Source organism: Myxine glutinosa, chromosome 11, assembly GCF_964187855.1.
Source record: "Myxine glutinosa chromosome 11, kmMyxGlut1.1, whole genome shotgun sequence".
In the NCBI taxonomy this organism is placed as follows: domain Eukaryota; kingdom Metazoa; phylum Chordata; class Myxini; order Myxiniformes; family Myxinidae; genus Myxine; species Myxine glutinosa.
The window spans coordinates 36,146,176-36,170,488 of NC_136271.1; the positions used below are offsets into that span (position 1 = coordinate 36,146,176).

Sequence of the window (24,313 nt, forward strand, 5' to 3'; positions counted from 1 at the left end):
TATATATATATATATATATATACATACATAAACAGAAATCGCACGCTGTATACCCTATATATATATTTTGACTCACCCTGTATATATTTGTATACAAGATCGAAGCTCATGTAAGAGCCAACATTAATCACAAAAAACAAACGGACACATAAAACATATAATAAAGGAAGCGGGAGACAAGATGGGGAGAGAGAGAGAGGGAAGCACACAACATTTGTGAGCAGGGGCATCAGGAGATCTGTGGGAGGAAGAGGGCCTGGGGGTGGGGAGGCATGGGAACGGGGGTGGGGAGGCATGGGAACGGGGGTGGGGGGTTGCTCAGGTATAAAACAAATGGACACCACCCGGATTTCCAGGAAAGAAGTCGCATTTCAAAAAAGTGGATCTGGGGCGAATTAACGGGGGTAGAAAATAAAGGTTTTGGATGGGGGAAGATAAGAGATGGTGGTGAACAGCTGTTTTAAAGACCTAGAGGGAGGAGTGGAATTGGAGAGTGAGGGAGTTTGTTCCAGAGGTTGGAGAAAAGAGGAATGAAATAGTGAAGGTGAGCAGAGATTCTTGATTTTGGAAGTTTCACCAGACGAGGGTTGCTGCCAGATTTTGTGCAACCTGCAGGAATATTTGGGGGACAGAGCACAGCCAGAGCTGGGGGACATAGGCCGGAGAGGAGTCGGCGGTAGAAGACAGCCTCCTGCCTGCGGCGAGTGAGTGTGTGAGTGAAAGTCTCTCAGAGTTAGCTTTATCGTGGGAGATTCCAAATATTCTGAAAGCTTTGGTTTCAGCAACATGAAGCCGAGCAAGGTGTGAGGCAGGAGCACCAGCCCAGCGGGGAGAGCAGTATTCCATTGAGCTGCAGATGAAAGCCTTGTGTGTGGTGGCGAGCTCAGGTGTGCCAAGGAAGGACATCGCACGATAGAGGATGCCCAGTCGGCAACTGGCTTTGGAGGCCAGCTTGGAAATGTGGTTTTCCCCAGGAAAAATCATGGCCGAAAGTGAGACCCAAAAGCTCAAGTGACAGAACATCTTCGAGAGGATTGTTGAGAAAGTAGATGGGAGGGTTGTCCAGTTGGTCTTTTCGGAGAGACATGGTGAGAGTGTGAGATTTGTCAGGATTGAAAGTCATGTTCCACTTTTGACCAGTCTTATTTTGTCCAGGTCTGCAGAGAGTGAGGAGGCTAAAGACTGCCGATCTGAGGGATGAGGTATGGAGTGGCAGAGAGTGGAGTCATCAGCAAAGAGATAGAGAGGATTTTCCAGAGTCAGAGAGATCATTGACGAAGACCAGAAAAAGCACAGGGCCCAGAACACTGCCTTGGGGAACTCCAGGCTGAACAGGAAGGGGAGATGAGAGAATTCCATTCAGGGCCACACGTTGACTACAACCAGAGAGGAAGTCCGCAAGCCATGCGTGGATATTTCCATGGATACCATAGGAGCAGAGTTTGGTGAGTAGAGAGAGGTGCCAGACCGTATCGAAGGCACGTGATATGTCAAGGGAGACAGCTCTGATTTCCTGTTTGGCACTGAGGACCTCCATCCATTGTTGAGACAGCAGAGGCAGAATGTCCAGAGTAGAGTGACGTGGTCTGAAACCAAATTGATAATCAGAGATCAAGCCATTGGAAAAGAGGAAGGATTTGATATCCGAAGCAATGAAGAATTCGACCATCTGACCGATCATCCGTCCATGTAATTTTGTGTACCAAATATATTTTTTAAACTGTTGAAAATTTAGCTTTCATATTGCAGATATTTGGAATTTGACCATGGTGGCGGCTGCAACTTGGACTCCTTGCAAAGGACACCGTAGGATCTTCGATTCCTCATCACATTATCTCAAACCGATTAGATCACAATGATGATTGGCTGAATTATGTTGCCATGGAAACCATCTCGGTAACTTGGCTTGTGCATGCAATATTTCAAAACTGTTCAAGATTTAGCTTTCATATGAAACACAATTATTCCTCAAACCACCGAAAGTGTGAGGACCTTAAGTATCAGCTCCTTGTTATTATAACATGACAGCAGGAGCACTTTAGAATAAAGCATCACAGACACAATTTTGTAATAGATTCACATTTCTACCCACTTTATCTTACTCACCACCATCTTGAATATGCAGAAATTCATTTAGATTTGTGACATAATTCGTTTTCTTGATGCCTCACCTCCTGTGTACCTCACCTCCTGTGTACCTCACCTCCTGTGTACCTCACCTCCTGTGTACCTCACCTCCTGTGTACCTCACCTCCTGTGTACCTCACCTCCTGTGTACCTCACCTCCTGTGTTCTGGGACCATTGCTGTATAAAAGCGGGTCAGCCGATGACATGCGGGCTGCCTCCGATCCGCTCCATGCTATGTTCTCTCTTAAGGACTTCAAGCCCTGCTTAGGCCTCTTCTTGTGCACCTGGCCACCATTGTGTTGGTTAAAGCCTACCTGAAAACCTACTTGTCTTTCGAATCAAGCGGAAGTCTTTACCAGTTCACGCGAGCCCCATTTGGCGTCACGAACGATGTATCTTGCTTCCAACGCGTCATGGACTCCTTTATTAGGGAAGAGAAACTCACTGAAACGTTCGCTTACCTGGACAATCTGACTGTCTGTGGCATGACACAAACCGAGCACGATGTCAACCTGAAACAGTTCCTCAAAGCAGCCGAAAGGAAGAACATCGGCTATAATGAGGATAAGTGCGCGTTTTCGACCACTAAACTCAATATACTGGGCTATGTAGTAGAGGAGGGTCAAATGCGGCCAGACGCTGAGCGTCTTCGGCCCCTGCGAGAGCTACCCGTGCCGCATAACATGAAGTCCCGCTGCTAGATCCTCGGACTTTTTGCCTACTACTCTCAGTGGATTCACAACGATTCAAGCAAAATTTGCCCCCTCAGTGCCACAAAAGCTTTCCCCATCTCGAAGGAGGCTGAAACCACTTTCCACAAACTCAAACGGCATATTGAAGTCAGTGGTCAACGCAATCGATGAGTCAATACCCTTTGAAGTTGAGACCGACGCATCAGTTTGCTATTGCCGCAATGCTTAACCAGGCGGGGCGTCCAGTAGCCTTCTTCTCCTGCACACTCCAAGGATCCGAAAAACCTCATGCAATGGTCGAAAAGGAAGCCAAGGCTATCATTGAAACTGTCCGCCACTGGAGACGCTACCTGACGGGAAGGCACTTTACACTGAAGACTGACCAATGCTCTGTCAGCTACATCTTTGACAAAGGACAGAAAGGCAAGAAAAAGAACGACAAGATCATGCGTTGGCACATGGAGTTATCCTGCTTCGATTTTTATATTATCGACTGTCTGGGGAAAGGAAACATACCTCTTGACGCGTTCTCAAGGTCATACTGCTCATCTACATGCATGGACCATTGTTCACTATATGACCTCCACCAGTCCCTATGTCACCCAGGAATCACACGCATGTACCACTTCGTGAAATCACGAAACCTACCTTATTCAGTGGAAGACGTTCGACGGATGACCGGCTTGTGCAGAACCTGTGCACAGTGCAAACCCCGGTTCTATCGACCAGAAAGGGCCCACCTCATAAATGCCACCCAGCCATTCGAACGCCTTAACATAGGTTTTAAGGGACCTTTGCCAAGCACTGACAAAAAACAGTACTTACTCACAATCATCAATGAGTACTCGAGATTCCCCTTTGTGTTCCCATGTGCGAACATGACAAGTTATACGGTGATCGACTGCCTTTGCCAACTTTTTGCCCTCTTTGGAATGCCCGCCTACATCCATTCGGACCGGGGACCATCGTTCGTGAGCCGAGAGTTCGGTGAATTCCTGACAAGTAAAGGCATCTCCAGCAGCAGAACCACTAGCTACAAGCCGCAGGGTAACGGAAAAACTGAACGTTACAATGGAACAGTCTGGAAGGCTATCACCATGGCCCTGAGGTCACGCCAACTGCCTACCCAGTGTTGGCAAACTGTCTTGCCCGACGCCTTACACTCGATCCGTTCTCTCTTGTCAACAGCTACGAACGCTACCCCACACGAAAGACTGCTAAGCTTCGCTCGCCGCTCCACGACCGGTACCCCAGTACCAACTTGGCTATCCATGCGTGGACCTGTCCTACTCAAAAGACGTGTGCCAAAGTAAGACGGAACCACTGGTCGACCAAGTGGAACTCCTGCAGGCGAATCCGCAGTACGCCCAGGTCCGCTATCCAGATGGCAAGGAAACCACTGTATCCATCCGACATTTGGCCCCGACTGGAGACACAAAGGGATGGGAGCAACAGAACGAGGCACCGTGCGAATCGGAGAATGGGGTTGGTAGAGATTCGAATGCATCGGACAATCCTAGCAAAGTCTCTGGAGCCCACGCCCACCAAAGTCTCTGGAGAAGCTTCTGAACAACAGCCACTACGACAATCACAACATACCTGGCAGGCCCCCGACTGTCTGGGCCTCTGAGTAGTGTTTTTCTAAGCAAGGGATAGAATGACATAATCAAGTTTTATTGATGCCTCACTTCCTGTGTACCTCGCTTCCTGTGTTCTGGGATCGTTACTGTATAAAAGCGGGTCAGCCAACGGCATACGAGCTGCCTACTATCCGCTCCATGCTACGTTCCCTCTTAAGGACTTCAAGCCCTGCTTAGGCCTCTTCTTGTGCACCTGGCCACCATTGTGTTGATTAAAGCCTACCTAAAGGCCTACTTGTCTTTCCTGCTCTGCTCTGCCACAACAGTTTCTAAGTACGTCCATCGTCAACGTTAGTTATTGCACGTTCTGAGCGACCCTAGGCAATTGGAACGTAAACCATGTACCATATAGATAGGTTTTCATTGCTGCAAGATATAAAACAAAATTGACAAGTCCAACATAGAGCTTTTTCAAAATTGCTAGTATTATAATTTACAGGAATTTTCTACATACAACCCTATTCAAATAGAGTTGTATGTGGATGAAACTAGATTAGAACTGAAAACTTTCTTCAGGTGAATGTCACCCCAGAACCTCCAGGATGTCAATTTGGTTTCTTCCCCATTTGGCCACAATTGCACCCCGATAGACGTACCTAACTGTAGGCAGAGCAACAGTAAACGGATTGTTTTTGACTGGAAGGTAGGTGACCATCGTTTTGTTTCTATCAATCTATATTCTTTACAAATCATTTGGACTCTAGTATAGCAAGTATAATTAATGAATTTAAACAAGATACCGAATTGGTCAACAACAACAGTAGAGTAAAAGGGGACCAGATTTTGTTTTTTGACAGGTGTCGATAATAAATGGAAGAGTTTTCGGTGCAAATCTTTCATACCTGTATTGAAAATCGTGTTAATTCGTGTAGTGTCTTGAGGCCTTGTACAGTGAACACTGTACAACCTTGAGGCTTTGTTTTTCTCAGCGGTCCGTCGTTTGTGAAACCAATAACTTTCGTTCTCTGTTTTCGCAGTCTTTTCACCCCATAGCCTACTTCCTTATGTAAATCTCAACTCAAAAAAACAAAAAAAATAAGACATTACCTTCTCTGTGCTCATTCGTTTATTCATTCTTATTCGTTCGTTCGTTCTTCGACCACGTGTTTCTCCCCCATTTCCCCAGATAGATTGTCAAATTTCAACTCGTTATTTTATCGTCCATGCGATATTGTTTGATTATAGTTAGTTTTGGTTTGAATTTCCTGTAACTCGTAATTAATTAATCGTGTTCTGCTCCTCGTGTGTGGCCTTGTAGTTGTACCCCCGTCGGTGTTTTGTTAACTTAAGCGTGTTTTGCTTGGCTCTTAGTTTTTTCCCTTCTAGTTCTACCCCGAACATAATACTCTGTCTAACGTTCTAAATCCCCATCCACCCCCCCAAAAAAAAAAAAAAAAAAAAAAAAAAAAAAAACATTTATTTTCCTTTCTCCAATCGTGCCATACTGCCATACTGTTGTCTCATCCTGTATTTTCTGTCCAGGTGTGCTGTTCGCCCCGCCCCCGTTATCTCCTTGCCATCCACCGTTTGCCCTGTTCACGTGACTCGTGGTGGTCCCTCTCGGCTCTCCCCCCGTTGGTATTTTGTGCATAGAAGATTGTTCACAGTTCTGTTTAAATATTATTTAATTATGTTTAACCTTTCCCCTTCTGTGTTTATTTCAGTGGTATATTACAACACGCTGTTTTTCTTCCCATTTAAAAGGCTTTTCTCAATTTCCTCTCCAACTCATTCCACTTCAAAAAAAAGAAATTCAATATCTTATTACAACACGCTATTACAACACGCAAAAAAAAGAAATTCAATATCTTATTACAACACGCTGTTTTTCTTCCTATTTAAAAGGCTTTTCTCAATTTCCTCTCCAACTCATTCCACTTCAAAAAAAAGAAATTCAATATCTTATACGTCTCCCTCACTTCATGGTCTAAATTCACATTCATTCCATCCCTCCTCCATCGTTCTGAATCAGATTGCGAACTTGAAAATCACAACAAACCCAATTTGTTATCAATGTTCGTCTTTCATTAATCATCCACTTTCTAAACTCCCCCCTTGCCCTTCCCCTCCTAAACTCCCCCCTTGCCCCTCCCCTCCAAATCCCACCCCTTGCCCCTCCACTCCTGAACTCCCCCCTTGCCGTTCCCCTCCTAAACTCCCCCCTTGCCCCTCCCCTCCAAATCCCCCCCCTTGCCCCTACACTCCTAAACTCCCCCCTTGTCCCTCCACTTCTAAACTTCCCCCTTGCCCCTTCCCTCCAAAACTCCCACGTTGCGCCTCCCCTTCAAAACTCCCCCCCAACCCCTCCCATTCAATTCTCCCCCCAAACCATTCCTCTCCAATTCTCCCTCCTCCCCCCTCCTCCTCCAAGCTGCCTCCTCCCCACTTCGTCTCCCTTCTATCTCATACCTCCACCCCCCCAAACCTTCTACATTCCTCTACCCCCCCTCAAACAACCCCTCACTGTGCCTCATCCCTTCACCATCAAACCTTTCATCCTCCTCATCCTTCCCTTTCTTGGAACTCTTCTGCAATATCTGACACACTATCAACTGCTCTTCCTACCTCCCCCTCTCATCCTTCATCTTACCCTACTCCTCCCCTCCCCTGTCCTGTACCTGATGCTCCCCCTCTCTCTTCATTAACGGTATGGACCTCAAACATCCGGGGCCTTCGCTCAAACCTGACTGATCTTTCCATACAGGTTGCTTCTGACAATCCAGACTTGATCTGCTTAACAGAGACTTTCCTCCCTCAAGATGTCTGATTCCTTAATATCTCTTCCTGGTTACTCCCTCCTCCGGTATGATAGACCTGAGACTCGGCCTGGTGGTGGGGTGTCTATCTTTATCAAAAACTCTTCCTCACTCTCCTTGCACTGCCCTCTTTCCTCCTCACCCCCAGGAGTACCTCTGGCTACGGCTTCCTCTCCGCTCCCACCTTTTGTTCATATGTGTTCTGTACCGTCCCCCAAACAGTGATGACTCCATCTACATTTCACTGTCTGACAACATGGACCAACATCTATCCACTCATCCCAACTCTCTCTTCCTCATATGTGGTGACTTCAACTGTCATCACGCCACCTGGTTGGGTGTGGGTTCCTCTCTCACCAGTCATGGCACCTCAGCAAAGGACTTCTGTGACTCACTGGGTTTGACACAATCTGTCAATTTCCCGACCCGGATCTCAGCCAATGGAGTATCTTCTCTTCTAGACTTGGTTATGACAAACTTCCCTGCTAATGTCTGCTGCTCTTCTTCTGCTCCAATCGGTTCTTCTGATCATGTGCTTGTCAAAGTGGACATCTCTCTGGCCATTCTCAGAGAGCCTCCTCAGCGTCGACGAGTCTGGCATTCCACTCAGGCCGACTGGGACGGTCTTCAAGCAGCCATCAATCGTCTGGATTGGTCTCCCATCTCCACTGCCTCTGACATCAATTCTGCCTGGGAATTCTTCCAAAGCAAACTGATCTCTCTCATGCACAGATTTATCCCATCTCGCCTTCAGTTGTCTTACCCTTCCTCCCGTCCATGGTACACTGAATCTTGTGGTGAGGCAGTTGCCCTGAAACAACTTGCCTTTGCCTCTTGGAAGGCTAATCCAACTGAAGGCAATCTCAGTTCCTTCCACCAAGCTCGGAACAAGTGTGTGTCTACCCTCAGGAGTGCCAGGAAGCACCATCTCTCCTCACTCAAGAATGAACTCTCAAACCTGTCTCCTTCCTCCAAATCCTGGTGGCGTCTGGTCAAATCCGTTTCTGGTGTTTGTTCCCCCTCCATCCCCTCCCTTACCTCAAATGGCCACACAGTTGACATCTCACGTGACAAAGCCGAATGCCTCAACTCTGTGTTTGCCTCAAAATCCTTAGTCCCAAACCCAGCTCTCTCTGTTCCCACCTTTCCCAGTCGAACCCAACTGCTCCTGAACTCTGTGTCGTTCTCTCCTGACAAGGTGGAGGAGTTTTTGTCAAACCTCGACTCTGATTCTGCAACTGGACCAGACGGCATCAGCCCACGGGTCCTAAAATCCTGCTCTGCCGCTCTATCTCACCCTCTCTCTGTTCTTTTCACCCTATCTTTTGCTCAAGGTCATCTGCCAGCATCCTGGAAATCAGCTAACATTACCGCTTTACACAAAAAGGTGCAAAAACAGATCCTTGCAACTACAGACCAATCAGCCTGCTCCCAATTATCAGCAAAGTCATGGAATCCATCATTGCTTCGGATATGAAATCTTTCCTCTTCTCCAATGGCTTGATCTCTGATCATCAATTTGGTTTCAGACCAGGTCACTCTACTCTGGACATGCTGCTTCTGCTGTCTCAACAATGGATGGAGGTCCTCAATGCCAAACAGGAAATCAGAGCCGTCTCCCTTGACATATCACGTGCCTTCGATACGGTCTGGCACCCAGCTCTGCTCACCAAACTCTCCTCCTATGGTATCCATGGAAATCTCCATGCATGGCTTGCGGACTTCCTCTCTGGTCGTAGTCAACGTATGGCCCTGAATGGATTTCTCTCATCTCCCCTTCCTGTTCAGGCTGGAGTTCCCCAAGGCAGTGTGCTGGGCCCTGTGCTTTTTCTGGTCTTTATCAATGATCTCTCCGACTCTCTGGAAAATCCTCTCTATCTCTTTGCTGATGACTCCACTCTCTGCCACTCCATTCCTCTTCCCTCAGATCGGCAGTCTGCAGCCTCCTCACTCTCTGAAGACCTGGACAAAATCACAGACTGGTCAAACAAGTGGAACATGTCTTTCAATCCTGACAAATCTCACTCTCTTACTATGTCTCTCCGAAAAGATCGACTGGACAACCCTCGCATCTACTGTCTCAACAATCCTCTCCAAGAAGTTCTGTCGCTCAAGCTTTTGGGTCTCACTATCTGCCATGATCTTTCTTGGGAAAACCACATTTCCAAGCTGGCCTCCAAAGCCAGTCGCCGACTGGGCATCCTCCGTCGTGCGAAGTCCTTCCTCGGCACACCTGAGCTCCTCACCACATACAAGGCTTTCATCCGCAGCTCAATGGAATACTGTTCTCCCCTATGGGCTGGTGCTCCTGCCTCACACCTGGCTCGGCTTCACGCTGTTGAATCCAAAGCTTTCAAAATCATTGGAATCTCCCGCGATGAAGCTACCTCTGAGGGCCTTTCACTCACTCACCGCAGGCAGGTAGGTGGTCTTTCTGTCTTCTACCGACTCCTCTCTGGCCTTGCTCCCCCAGCTCTCTCTGTGCTCTGTCCCCCAAATATTCCTACAGGTCGCACAAGATCTGCCAGCAACCCTCTGATGGTTAAACTGCCGAAATCTCGGCTTTCTGCTCACCTTCACTCTTTCATTCCTCTTTTCTCCCGCCTCTGGAACAAACTCCCACACTCCCTTCAATCCCACTCCACCCTCCAGGTCTTTAAAACAGCTGTTCACCACCATCTCTTATCTTCCCCCATCCAAAACCTTGATCTTTTCTACCCCCACTAATTCACCCCAGATCCACCTTGTTTGAAATTCCAACTTCTTTCCTGGAAGTCCTGGCAGTGTCCATATGTTTATACCTCTCCCACCCCCCCCCCCCCCTTCACATGCCTCCCCCCCAAAGCCCTCTCCCTCCCACAGATCTCTCGATGTCTCCATGTCTCTCAGTCCCTGCTCTCAAATGTTGTGTTTGTGTCCTTCCCCCTCTCTCCCCATCTTGTCTACCGCTCCCGATGTTATTTGTTTTATGTGTCTGTTTGTCTTTCTGTGTGATTAATGTTCGCTCTTTCACGAGCCTCGATCTTGTATAAAAAAAAAAAAAAGAAAAAAAAAAAGAGCAAACATATAAAGGGCTGACAAGAACGCACACGGACGCACACAACATGAGGAAGTCTCAATTTTCCAGGAAGAACAGACAAAGAAATGTAAATATTTCAATGTAGGCAAATGTACGATGAAGGGTACATATAGGCCAAAAATTATTAATTAAACAACTAAACTCATAGAACACATTACCCTGAGCTGTCTTGAGAAACATGGACATGGGCGGGGTCTATATGCAGCAAATTTGATTGGTCGTGATGATGTAAAATGCCGTAATATTTTGTTAAGGTACTGCAAAATGGAAGCATTTTGAAAGTGCTAAAAAGGCTATTTGTGTTCTACAATGTTCAAGTATATAATTCAATTGAAATAAAATTAAGATTTTAAAGATCATAGAAAAAGAAAAAAATTACAGAAGCTTACTGCTGTTGATGTAGCATCTTTCACACCACCTTATTTAACATGTTACATTATTTATTTCTGCCTGTTTGTGTCATTTATGACATCATTAAAAACAGTAGGTTTACTGTTTGGAATTATTTTCAATTTTGTTTGACAGCCAGACAGTTAAAAAAAAAAATACGAGAAAAAAAAAACAAAAAAAAAACGCACCTGTGTCCAAAGGAAGCGGATCAGTTTGCCATGGATCAGTTTGCCATTTTAATATGAAATAGGCAAAGCCTAGAAACAAACAAAACCCCTTAGAATTCAACATGGTGGGGTATAAAGGTTCTTCTTCATTTTTCACAGACGAATGGATGCATGGATGGAAGGATGGAAGGAAGGCCAAATAATGAAGCAGCTTTATAGCTTTAAAATCTCACTCCTCTCTGTGCACATGCGCGATCAGGACAAATCCAGAGCCAAAGTACTGCTAAACTTCAGGTTAGTTTTCCGATTCATGTTCAAAATACAACATTAAATTGAAATAAAGTATTCCCCAATCCTAAACCGATGTTTGTAGACAGTAGGATAGGCAGACGGGAACCAATTTCTTAATCCCGCTTTTCACTTTCACCCCGCATGCCCAGGGTAATAAATAAGAGGTAATGTGTTCTACATGAATGAAGTAATTAAGGTATAGGAGTGCAGTACTGACTCACTTCCTTCTAAACTTCGTTCCCTCATCTCACTTTTTCCCCAAACCCATAACCCTCTTCTCAATTTACATTCGCCCATGGTTGGGTTACCCTTTTGTCAGAGCCCTGTGCCCCCATCCCATTCCTACCTTTTAAATTTTTTTTCACTGGAATCTCACAAATGGAAGAAACCTCCAAAGGCAAATTGTGCATGCATGGGTAATTTTAAAAAGGAATTTCAAAACACATTTTCAATGGCAATACAAAAAACAGCAGTTCAAGACATGCTAACTAGGGAAAAACCAGAGTACTTAAATTTGAAATGGTAATACACATTTCTTCCAAATTGCACACATTTCACACCAACTGGAATTTACAACACCAGTCACTTTAATTCACCACCCTCGCTCATCTTTGCAAGAGCATTTTTACTTACCTTTGAAATGACACCCTCATTGAAGAGCACACCAAATGAACACGCACCCACGTTGCAGCATTGCAGGATACACTTCATGAGTGAGCCAACGTTGGAAAATTGATTCTTGTCAAGCTCCTGTAAAGTAGGTGAAGAGTATTAGCGAGTGCTTCTTTCAGACTTCCAATGCAGACTTTCAAACTTCGTTTCTTTCAGACTTTTTTTTTTTTTTTAACGGCATAACCTGTAGGACAAAGCTGTCTAGAACAGTGTATGTATGTATGTGTGTGTGTGTATGTGTGTGTGTGTATGTGTGTGTGTATGTATGTATGTGTCCCTCAAAACGTACACCAATCAGAGGTGAGGATCTGGTCACATGACATGGGCGATGTGATGTGATTATGTCTGTGATGTCATTATGGTGTATGACGGCTGACTCCACACACCGCCATTTTGTTTTATTATGCCTTTCAGGCAGAACATATCGTCAAATCTGTCATATCACAATCACCATGCTCCACCTTCACATTTTTCATTCATTATGCCCAGGGTAATAAATAAGAGGTAATGTGTTCTACATGAATGAAGTAATTAAGGTATAGGAGTGCAGTACTGTGAACACGCACCCACGTACACATTTCTTCCACTTCCAAATTAGCCCAAGATCTGCCAGCAACCCTCTGATGGTTAAACTGCCGAAATCTCGGCTCTCTGCTCACCTTCACTCTTTCATTCCTCTTTTCTCCCGCCTCTGGAACAAACTCCCTCACTCCCTTCAATCCCACTCCTCCCTCCAGGTCTTTAAAACAGCTGTTCACCACCATCTCTTATCTTCCCCCATCCAAAACCTTGATCTTTTCTACCCCCGCTAATTCACCCCAGATCCACCTTGTTTGAAATTCCAACTTCTTTCCTGGAAGTCCTGGCAGTGTCCATATGTTTTATACCTCTCCCACCGCCCCCTTCCCACGCCCCCCCCCCAAAGCCCTCGCCCTCTCTCAGATCTCTCGATGTCTCCATGTCTCTCGGTCCCTGCTCTCAAATGTTGTGTTTGTGTCCTTCCCCCTCTCTCCCCATCTTGTCTACCGCTCCCTATGTTATATGTTTTATGTGTCGGTTTGTCTTTCTGTGTGATTAATGTTCGCTCTTTCACGAGCCTCGACTTTGTATACAAAAAAAAAAAAAAAAAAAAAAAAAAAAAAATTGTGAAACACAAAAAACCGATCGTTAAAATGACCATCAAATATCGAAAGCATAGACGTTACGGTTCTTCCAATGACAGTACGTATAGGCCTTAGGCTTCATGCCTCACCTTCAGGCCACTTGGGACAAATTAGCCCAGGTTTCTTAACCCTTTGAGTACGGGATTTTTTTTATTTTTTTTTGATAAAAATACCCCCGGTATGGGATTAATTTGGCATTACGGGAATGCAACCACGTACTGATCTATTTATAGGTATAGTCGATGACGTGTAGAAACGTCGTAACGTCATCCGTACACAACTTTTTCGCGGGTTGCGGCACTGGACGTAATCCGTACTCAAAGGGTTAATACAGCAGCAGCATCATTTTCATAATAATAATAAACAATAACAACAACGTTAATAATAATAGTAAATATAATCGTCGCACTGCAATGTTACTGGATTGAAGCGGTGTATGGTTGGTTCATTGTTGACTCGAAACATATAGAATAAACGAGTGTCTCAATGTAATCTCTTTACTTCCATGGTAACAGACACCTTAGAGACTTACAGTACTTCAAAATGATTTAATACTTACATTATTTGCTGACTGCTAACTGGTATCCCCACCGAGGTCATACTGGGTCCTCTTCAACTAAAGTATCAAACAAGCCCCGCTTAGACTTTCGGTCTTGTTTTCTAAAGACCACGGAGTTCAAGTACAGCAATCGCGACATCTTCTTTTCCCCAGTAAAATCTTCACAAGTTTATGATAACTGCAGTAATATTATAAATTTTCAGGGACTGGTATAATTAGGTCCAAATCAATTATAATTAGGTCTTAGGTCCAATTCCATAATTCCACCTGATGTTTTATTTTGTACAAAAATAAAAATAAAACTCAGGCAAGAACTAGGAGTTTGGGCTCGGTGAAGAGCTAAACAACAGAGGGATCAATGTATGAGAGGAGGGACACGTGGTAAAAGGCTAACAAAATGCACCAACAGATCAGATCTTTTAGGTCATTAGATCAAGTAGTAATAAATGTATTCTTTGACCTATTGATGGAAGCATGGGTAAGCCGGTTCGTCTCACCAATTATCTATCTATACAAAAACATCAATAACAACAATACAAGTCGGTCAACTTCTTCCCCCAAATATTTTACGTCCATGCGACGTGGTCCTGAGCATCCACTCTGGACAGGCCAAGAAGTTACATATATACATGGATATAACTGGGTCCTAGGTTAATCCTGGCCTGCCTTGGTCCCTTTTTGCAGCAAGATAGAGGTGTGTACACTTTTGAACCCAAGAGTTGTCATCCATCCTTTCAACATGGCCAAACCATCTCAGTCCATTCCTTCTCAAAACAACACGTATGCGCTATCGAGACAGTCCACCTCTCAATTACATGAAGGAATTCCTATTTTTCAAGGAAATATTTAGCTCTAGGGAACTGGGGTTACAATGTGGCTAAATTCTATGGGGATGAGGGGTTAAGATCTGGTTAAATTCTCTGGGGTTTTCGAGTTAAAATCTAACCATTCTCATCCATCTAACCATTCTCCTCTCAGTTTGATCCAGTCTTAAGACATCCTCCTCTTTCATTGGCCATGTTTCACTACCATACAACATGACATGACTAACATAAGCCCTGTAGATCTGGTATTTCCTATTCAAGGATATACTTCTGCCCATCAGAAGAGGCAGTAGTTCTCTGAACTTCTTCCAGGCACTCCTGACTCTAGCAATGGAGATCGATCTTGCTCCACCACTCGCAGCAATCATGTCACACAAATAACAGAACTCGTCAACACAATCCAAAGAAAGGTCAACCGACACAATCCACAATCATCTGTACCTCCGTTGGGGCCCAGGAGCTCTCATCCTCCATGGATGTCTGGCAGACAAAATTAACATTCGTTCTGAGTCTGCTCTTATTTCCATTGCACCTCTTATGTATCCATTCCTTGCAAGTAGAACAAAAGATAGAATTATTGCCAACTCCAGATTTACAAACACCACAAGGAAATTTCCCAGTGCTGACAATATTTCCTTTGCTCTGGTCACAAACCATGACCTTGGTTTTCGACAGAATAAGTCAAAGATTCAGTTTTAGACTCCATAACCTCTTTCTAGGACTTTGCGGCTCAAACTCAATCTTTGCGGCCATCGTAGTTGAAGCTCCATTTGGAGAAGATTCATCCACATCAACATAAGGATGTGGACTTCTTCAAGCAAATGGAAGAGAACGTGAAGCGCCAGCGCTTGGATCAAAGTGGAACATTATTTCAGCAAAACAAGCGTCTTACGGAGGCTTATGCCGTTAGCCTCCTCATTGCGCAACAGAAGCCTCGGAGAGACTCTGATCAAGCCATGTGCTCTGAAGATGGCTAGGATTCTGCTTGGAGAAGAAGCTGAAAAAAAGATCAACAAAATCTCTCTGTCAAATAATACGATTCAAAGGAGGATTGCTGACTTGTCCAGCGACATAAAAGAACAGGTGATTGCTGAAATCAAAGACGCTGCATTTGGATTGTTCTCAATTCAGTTGGATGAATCCACAGATGTTTCATCCTGTTCCCAGCTTCTTGCCTTCGTTCAGTATGTGAAGGGTGATTCCATCAAGGAAGAATTCTTATTCTGCCGCTCTCTCGAAATAAATACCAGAGCTGTGGATGTGATGGAAAAAGTAACAGAGTTCTTTGACCATGAGGAACTGAATTGGCACAATCTCTGTGGAGTGTGCACCGATGGCGCCACAGCTATGCTTGGAGCAAAAAGTGGCTTCCAAGCACTTATTCGAAATCTAACTCCAGGCATCATTTCTGTTCATCGTCTGATTCATCTGCAAGCTCTTGCTTCAAAAACCCTTCCATCTCATCTTCAGAATGTTCTTGAACAAGTCATCAAAATTGTGAACTACGTGAAAAGCAGTGCTTTGAATTCCCGACTGTTCAAGCAATTGTGCACAGAAATGGATTCAGAGCATAAGAACTTGTTTTACTACATCAAGGTGCGTTGGCTATCAAAAAGAAATGTTGCGGCACGAGTGTTTGAACTCAGAGAAGGGATGCAGAGTTTCCTACAGATGCAAGAAGAGCACAAACTTTAAGCTTCCTTCCATGAAAAGCGGTGGGTCTTTCGCCTCACATACCTTGTGGATATTTTTGATCAACTGAACAGACTGAATCTAAAGCTGCAAGGAAAGGGAACAACTATCATTCAGTTCATTGACACTCAGTGCATTTATACAGAAGCTTGAAAACTGGAAACCAAAGGCTGAGGAAGGGAACTTCACCATGTTCGAATCTCTTTCAGAAGTCACTATTAATGAGCCGTTGGATCCTGGCATTGCAAAGGATGTTGTGACACACCTCAGCTGTCTCCGAGAAGAATTTCTGCAGTACTTTCCAGAAATTGGGAGAGAAGGACTGGCGCTCATGAGGAATCCTTTTCTTGTTAAAGTCAGTGACATCCAGGATGACCTGCAAGATGAACTGATTGAATTTCAAAATGATTCTGGTTGCAGAGATGTCTTTGAAGCTTCCTCCATCTCTGAGTTTTGGCTAAAAATGATGGGAAGCTACCCAAACATTGCAAAGGAATGCCTTCGGAAACTCCTGCCCTTTGCAACAACTTATCTTTGTGAATCAGGCTTCTCAACGTTGGTGCAGCTGAAGACAAAGGCTCGGAACCACCTTGAATGTGAGGCAGATCTTAGATGTGCGCTTTCTACAACAGAACCTAGGATTTGGAAATTGGTGCAGACAATTCAGGAGAACATCTCTCATTAAAGTAGCTTTAGGTTAAACTGATTTGAGGTTTTTTTTCAATTGGCAGATACTGCAATGTTTTGTTTTGATTTTCTTGATTTTCTGTTCTAAAAATTTCTCACAAGACCCTTTGTCACAAATAAATTTGCTTTACTTCACTCGCATTAATTCATTTCACAAAGAAATTGTTCAAATGAGAAATATTGTTCCATTAAATACTCTAAAAGTCGAAATTGAATTAAGTTGTGGTTCTTATTGACATTTCTTTGGTTTCAAAAAATTGCTATGATCCCCACTGGGCCATGACATGTCAGGTCAAAAGCCAGTTGGGCCACATAGCAAAAAAAGTTGGGAAACACCATTCTAGGGTTTTCATACATTGCCATGACTACCTTCGCTACCTATTCATCAACTGCTATTTTTCAAAGAGCCCATTTTACAACACTACTAGGAACCCAATCAAAAGCTTTCTCCAAGTCAAAGCAAAAGCAGATTTTCGTTTTTTTGCTTAGAAACTTTTCTTGCAATTGTCCAACGACAAAAATTGCATTAGTCGTCCCACGACCTGACATGAAAACAAATAGCATGCTATTGATTGAGACTCTTTCCCTGATAAACAATTTCAACAATTCTCTAAAGGATTTTCATAACTTCATCCAAAATATTTATACCTCCAATTGCCATATTCCAAAACGTCACCTTTCCCTTTATAAACAGACAATTACACTCTTATTCCAGCCATTTGGAATACCAAGTTCACTGATAATTTGATTTACCAAATCAGTAATGAGCTAAACTCCAGTTCCCCATAGATTTTAACCATATCTTAACCCCAGATCCCCATAGATTTAAACCAGATCTTAAACCCAGATCCCAATGGAGTTAAACCAGATGGTAACCCCAGATGTCCATATAGTTAAACCAGATGTTAATCCCAGATTCCCAGGGCTTTTAACCAGATCTTACACCCAGGTCACCAGAGTGCTGTGATACCAGAGTGTTATCACTCTGCTGTGATACCAGAGGATGGTATCACACGTGCGATACCTTTGGAAATGTGTGTCTCTTCCGATACCTGAGGGAGATGGATGCCCCTGCCTTGCATAACCCCAGGTCACCCGTGGGCAAGGTGTAGTTCCTGTGAGCCCCCTTACCAGAGTAACAGTCCGCAGCCATGCGGTTTAAATGACAGATGACTCTGCACATCGGGTGGATGAGAGTCCAGTCGACTCCAACAGCACGGGCGGCTGAGGGTGAATTCCCCAATGGCCAGCAGAGAGACAGTGTGGTGACCCAACCCCCCACCCCACCCCATCTATGCCACACACTTACCCGTATGTGCCAGCCATGGAAAGGCAATGCCATCATTGCCCGAGAAGACTACATGATTTAAGGAACCGACAGCCTCTCCCATCTTCATTATACCTCCGCCGACAGTCACCAGAGGAATTATATTTTCGGGTTGTCTGTCCGTCCGTCCTTCCGTCCGAAACCTCGTTTTTCTCAGCAACCACATGTCCGATTGAGACGAAACTTTCAGGGTAGGTGTGACACCCATTCAGAATGTTTTTATGACAATTGTGATGTCATAGGTCACATGGTGTGGCAGCCATCTTGGATTAAACGCAAATAATTAAAAAATTATTTCTCGGAAACCACTGAATGGAAAAATTTGAAACTTGCCACATTGTCAAGAACTCCCAATGGGGAACAAAAGCATGATAATGATGACATCATAGGTGAAGTGGTATACCAGCCAAAAATGTTTTAATCGAATTATTTATCCTAAAAATCTGAAATTGCATGCACATGATCTATGACGCATTTGTATTAAAATATTAAATTTATAACATCATAGGTCACATGGTTTGGCAGCCATATTGGAAAGAAAAACGAACCTTATCCAATCAACACGAAACTTCAGAAACGTGATCCCCCACCCATACATATGCAGAGTGATGGCATCTACTCGTTGTGGGACTTTGCGGAGGCATATTGGTGACAGTCGCATTGTTCTAGTTTTTCCAATATCTTCCTTGACCATATCAAAATCTATCTTAGGACATCAACCAGGTAGTGGTTCAGCACATTCTCGGCCATTGTTATTCCAGTCAAATTCTTCATTCAAAAGCTTCAAGTGCTCCTTCCAAGTATTTCTGATCTCAACATCTTCAAAAACAACATCCCCTTTCTTGTCGCCAACACATTGCTCACCAACATCTTGATTTTCATGCTGCATTTGTTTGGCAACTTGGAAATCTGGCCCCTAGCCTTCTTACCATATCGGTTACCAAATCTTTCCTTCTGTGCCAATTTCTTTGCTGTGTAGACTTCCTTCTTTGCCTCTTTCTCCTGTAAATATTCTTCTTTATCCACACCTCTCTTCCATCCCTTGTAAAGTTTCATTTTCTTCATGATGGTGATACAGACTTGCATATTCCACCACCATGTCTCCTTGCTTCATGGGGGACCTTTTGTCCACCATATATCTTATCAGCGACAATAATAAATGTGTCCTTCAATAATGTCCAATTGCTATCAACATTTCCAGCTGCCTCTTCCTTACCTTCAATTTATTGAATGAAATTCTTAAGAAATTCCTGCTTTGCTTCAACGTCTTAGCTTCCAGATTTTCATTCAGGATACAAAGACCTTTTTCGGTGCAACAGATCTTCGTAAAGAGTGATCACAGCCAAGGAGCTTATGTTGAGAAATACTCTTCGCTACTGCAATTACTTTGGCATCAGTAACAAGTTTTCTGTCAGTTTTCGTCATCATAAAGTAGTCAATCTGACTAGAATGTCCAACAAACTAATGTGTGGTCTTCTTCGCTTTTTCTTGAAAAAAGGGTCAACAAATTGATATGCAGAGTCTACTTCACTTTTTCTTGAAAAAAGGGTATTACAAACAACCAAGTCTATAACAAACAACCAAGTCCAATGCATCACCAAACTCAAGAATACGGTCCCCTTCAGTGTTTCTATTACCGAATCCAAAACCTCCATGCACACCTTCATAGCCCATTGCAGTTTCACCAACATGTCGATCGAAATCACCACCCAAAACAAGAATCTCCTTCGCTCCATTTACAGGTGTAACTGCCAAACGTTCATTACAAAATGTATCCTTGACAGAATCATCCAGTCCTACTTGATGTTCATAGGCCGACACAATGGCCAGGATAGTTTGGCCAACGAAGAGTTTCACAACCAGAATGCTTCCACATATCTTATCCACCTCAAAGAAATAATCAATCCAATTCTTAGCTAGCATTATCCTGACTCTCGCTAGACCAGAACCATTTCCTACCCAAAATAACTTATACCTGTCATCTTTTCCAGTAATCAAGCAGTTACCCCTTCCCCTCCATCGAGTTTCTCGAAGACAGACACCCACATTTCTCCAGCTGAGACAAAGTCTCAACAACTTTGCCAGATCTACTCTTCATTGTTCCAACATTACAACATTCCAACAGCTAGCCTGTCTAAACGTCAATTAACCCTTACTATCCACAATTTGGCACTTGGGCGATTTACATGCATCAGGTTTACTAATGTTTAATTTTGTGCTCATCAGTCATGCAAGCTAAATTAACCAACCCTCAAGACCCTAACAACAACGGCATTCGGTAGAGAGCATACCTCCACCAGGCCAAACAGTTTACCATTTTTATACCACTGATAGGTCGGATTTGGATTTGTACCTCAACCGAAAGCTAATTGGCTTGTTCTTGTCACTTACCCAACTCATCCACCAAGTTTTGTCACAACTCTTGCACAACTTTTTGAAATATCGTGCTATATATCATTATTGGCCCTATCACTCGACGGTGAAGAATCATTTCAAAAATTCTCTGATCCGGATCCAGATCCAGATTTGAATCTTCACCACAATTGAATCAAGTCTACCTCGTCATACACCCAACCTGTGAAACCAAGTTTCGTCCGAATCCGTCCACAAGTTTTTGTGATATCCTGTTCACAAAGAGACAAACAGACAAACAAACAGACATGGGTGAAAACAACCTTTGGTGGTGGAGGTAACAATTGACCAGTAGTCTTACACATCTCCACTCCAACTAGCCTTGTTTAAGGTAAGACAATGAGCCTTTTGCCATATGAAAGCAATATAGTGGCCCCGGGACGCTCCACCAGATTCAGCTTCAGGAACACCTGAGATGCGTTAGATGGCACTGAAGACTGGACAGATATTATACACTTGCTGCTCGAGTGGACTCACTGAGTAGCTAACGTACATCTTGGCCTCCAAATCTATCAAGCAGCTACATCAACCTGAGAAATGCATGCACCATGTACCTCAAAGGAGAGGTCACCAAACAAAAAATAAGCCAGCGAGAATGAAAGCAGAACATAAATCAACAACGTAGGGGGAGATATCAAGCACCAAATGTCACAAAGCATCAACACAAACACCAAATTAGTGAAGCAGAATGTTCCGGCCAGATGCTCTTCCTGACACCAACCTGTATAGCAGGAAAGAGAAGATAAATAGAAACATGGATACAAGAAAATAAACATTAGACTGGAGAAGAAATTACAGACAGATTCAGTGGGGAGGGACACCTTAAAAATCCCTGTTGGTACCAAAAACAAATGTACCACACATTCATAATAAACGATTCAGAGTTACTTTACTGAAAGTAAAGCTCACAAGTTGTTGAAGTTGAAAGTTGGCTCACATATTTCAATCACAATCAAAAATGCAAATGCATTCGATAAAATTGAAAGCTTTCTGTTAATCCGATCACATTTACACAGCACCTGCACCAAAGTAAAAACTTACAAAAGAGTGAAACTATCATCCTTGGATTGTGTCCTTATCAATGTAACCTGTAGATGCAGGACTTGTGAGAAAGGGTGTTGGGAGGGCGCAAGGAGGGGATTTGTAAAACGTTATACGGGTTTGTGAGAAGCATTTCCGAGTGTTTTGCCAATGAAACTGGAGGAAGGAGAAATCAGCACAAAGCTTGTTTTTTTTCTCCAAGAAAAAGCAGTTTCTATGAAATACTGCAATTGTCCACATAATTGAACTTCTTTCAGCTGTTCTCCATTAAAACAAAATTAACTAAAAAGTTTTTTTTTTTTCACTGTTAAACCGGGAAGGAAGCAACGGCAAGCTGGAGCTACCGAGTAATGTGGAGGGGAAAGTGGAGTTGGTGGCGATCACGGAAGAGAAAGTGCGGACGGCATTGAAGAGGGTGAGAAAGGGAAAGGTGCCATGCATTGAAGAAGTGTGTACAGTGATGATAATTGCAGCGGGAGAAGTCAGTCAGTTGGACGAAGAGGTTGTTGAATGAGATGATAATGATGCAGGTATGAGAGATGGTTCAATTCCGGAGGAGTAGACAGAGTTAAATGTGCCGATATGGAAGGGGAAGTACAGGGGCATGACACTCCTTAATCATGTCATGAAGGTGCTGGAGAGGGTTCTGAATGGGAGGATAAGGATGAATGTGGAGAAGGAGATCGGAGAAGAGCAGTAGGGGTTTAGACATAACAGATGGGATTGTTCCAATGGCTCGGGAATGACAGATGGGATGTTCGCTCTGAGACAGCAGTGGAGAAGAGGTTGGATGTGAAAGGTGAAATAGCATTGGGATTTGTGGACCTGGAGAAGGCCTACAACACTATCCCAAGAGAGATGGTGATGGTGACACAGATATGGATGGGAGTGCTGGGAGATGGGAGTTGCAGGAAGTACTGGTGGAATGGAAGGAAGCATTTGAGAAACGTGGGTTGAAGATAAGTATAGAGAAAGCAGGTGATGTAGGCCGGGCAGCAGAGAAAATAAATGATTATCAGGTTGGAGGGGAAGGAGATCAGACAAGGAACTAGGTTTGAGTATCTGGGGGGGAACAGTGACCGATGATGGTAAGTTGAAGGCAGAAATGCAGGGGAGGGTTCAAGTAGGTGTGAATGCGTGGTGGAGGGTGTAATGGCAGACAAATATTTCAAGGAGCTTGAAAAGAAAGGTTCTGATGTCATGCGTAACACCGGCCTAACTTTACGGTCTGGAGATGATAGCACTCACAGAGACAACACCAGAGGCTACAGATTTGCAAGAACAACTGGGTCAAGAGGATTGCAGAAGTGAAGAGGGTGGATAGAAGGAGAATGAAAGAACTGAGGAATGAGTTTGGTGTGCAGATAAGCTTGATGGGGAGATTGGTGAAATGCCGGCTGAGATGGGTTGGACATTTGGTGTGGATGGGGGAATAGAGAATGGTAAAGAGAGCAGATAGGTGGAGGGAACAAGGTAGAAGGGAAAGAGGTAGATTGCAGTTGAGATGGGAGGATTGGGTGAGGAGGTATATCAGTAAGGTGGGGACTGGGGGCGGTTTGAGAGTGGAGAGAGTTGGCTGAGGACAGAGAGGAGTGGAGGAGTATCGTGGTCAAGGCAGGACAGGAGCTTGGTACCATTGGACCTCACCCCTTATAAAGGGAAGAGGAGGAGAAGATATAGAAGGTACTTGCACTCCCACCCTTTCCCTTTTCTCCACCGAACATATCTTAATGGGATAGGTAAAAAGGCTCACCTTATGCACGAGCTTATCAAGATTATTCAAAAGTTGCTTGTTACAAGTGAAATCGACATCTTGAAGATCGCACTCCAAACACTTTTCCACACTTTGAAATCCACAACCCTTCAGTGCATCACCAATTGCTTGACCAAACTGGAAATGAGAAACAGACAATGTTTGCATGTTTGAAGAATTGGATAACTTTACTAATCCAAACATGTTTTTGGATTGGCAAAATCACGATATAGCACAGTCACATGGGCGTTGCATGGCAGTCGCCAATCACATCAAAAATGTACCGTTAATGCGGGGAGTGGTGTTGCTGCCTCCATTTTCATATTCAAAGTTTACTGCAAAGCAAGCACAAACAAGCACACCAGAGCCTTCAATGCAGGTTGGAGGGACGATGGAGAGAGAGCAGCAAGAGAGTGATAACAATTATGCGAATTGTGCTTGTGGAGAGGGGAGGAGACTCCAAAAGGTTGTTTGAGGAGTGGAGGGGGGTTGGGGGAACCAACAAAGGTTGTTGGGGGTTGGGGGAACCACCAAAGGTTGTTGGGGGTTGGGGGAACCACCAAAGGTTGTTGGGGGTTGGGGGAACCACCAAAGGTTGTTGGGGGTTGGGGGAACCACCAAAGGTTGTTGGGGGTTGGGGGAACCACCAAAGGTTGTTGGGGGTTGGGGGAACCACCAAAGGTTGTTGGGGGTTGGGGGAACCACCAAAGGTTGTTGGGGGTTGGGGGAACCACCAAAGGTTGTTGGGGGTTGGGGGAACCACCAAAGGTTGTTGGGGGTTGGGGGAACCACCAAAGGTTGTTGGGGGTTGGGGGAACCACCAAAGGTTGTTGGGGGTTGGGGGAACCACCAAAGGTTGTTGGGGGTTGGGGGAACCACCAAAGGTTGTTGGGGGTTGGGGGAACCACCAAAGGTTGTTGGGGGTTGGGGGAACCACCAAAGGTTGTTGGGGGTTGGGGGAACCACCAAAGGTTGTTGGGGGTTGGGGGAACCACCAAAGGTTGTTGGGGGTTGGGGGAACCACCAAAGGTTGTTGGGGG

At 44.4% G+C, this 24,313-nt stretch overlaps 1 protein-coding gene across 3 annotated transcripts in view; it reads right to left on the reverse strand.

Moving 5' to 3' along the window:
• Positions 1-23,605, reverse strand: part of LOC137436113 (uncharacterized) — a 150,617-nt gene extending 127,012 nt beyond the window's left edge. For all 3 annotated transcript variants that reach the window (XM_078786566.1, XM_068129830.2, XM_078786565.1), the window contains exons 1-3: positions 23,558-23,605; positions 23,274-23,411; positions 11,777-11,893 (exon numbers count right to left, since the gene is read on the reverse strand). In XM_078786566.1, coding sequence (XP_078642692.1) covers positions 11,777-11,893; positions 23,274-23,411; positions 23,558-23,596 — 294 coding nt within the window. In that variant the 5' untranslated portion in view covers positions 23,597-23,605. The remainder of the gene's footprint in view (positions 1-11,776; positions 11,894-23,273; positions 23,412-23,557) is intronic.
• Positions 23,606-24,313: the final 708 nt, after the last annotated feature.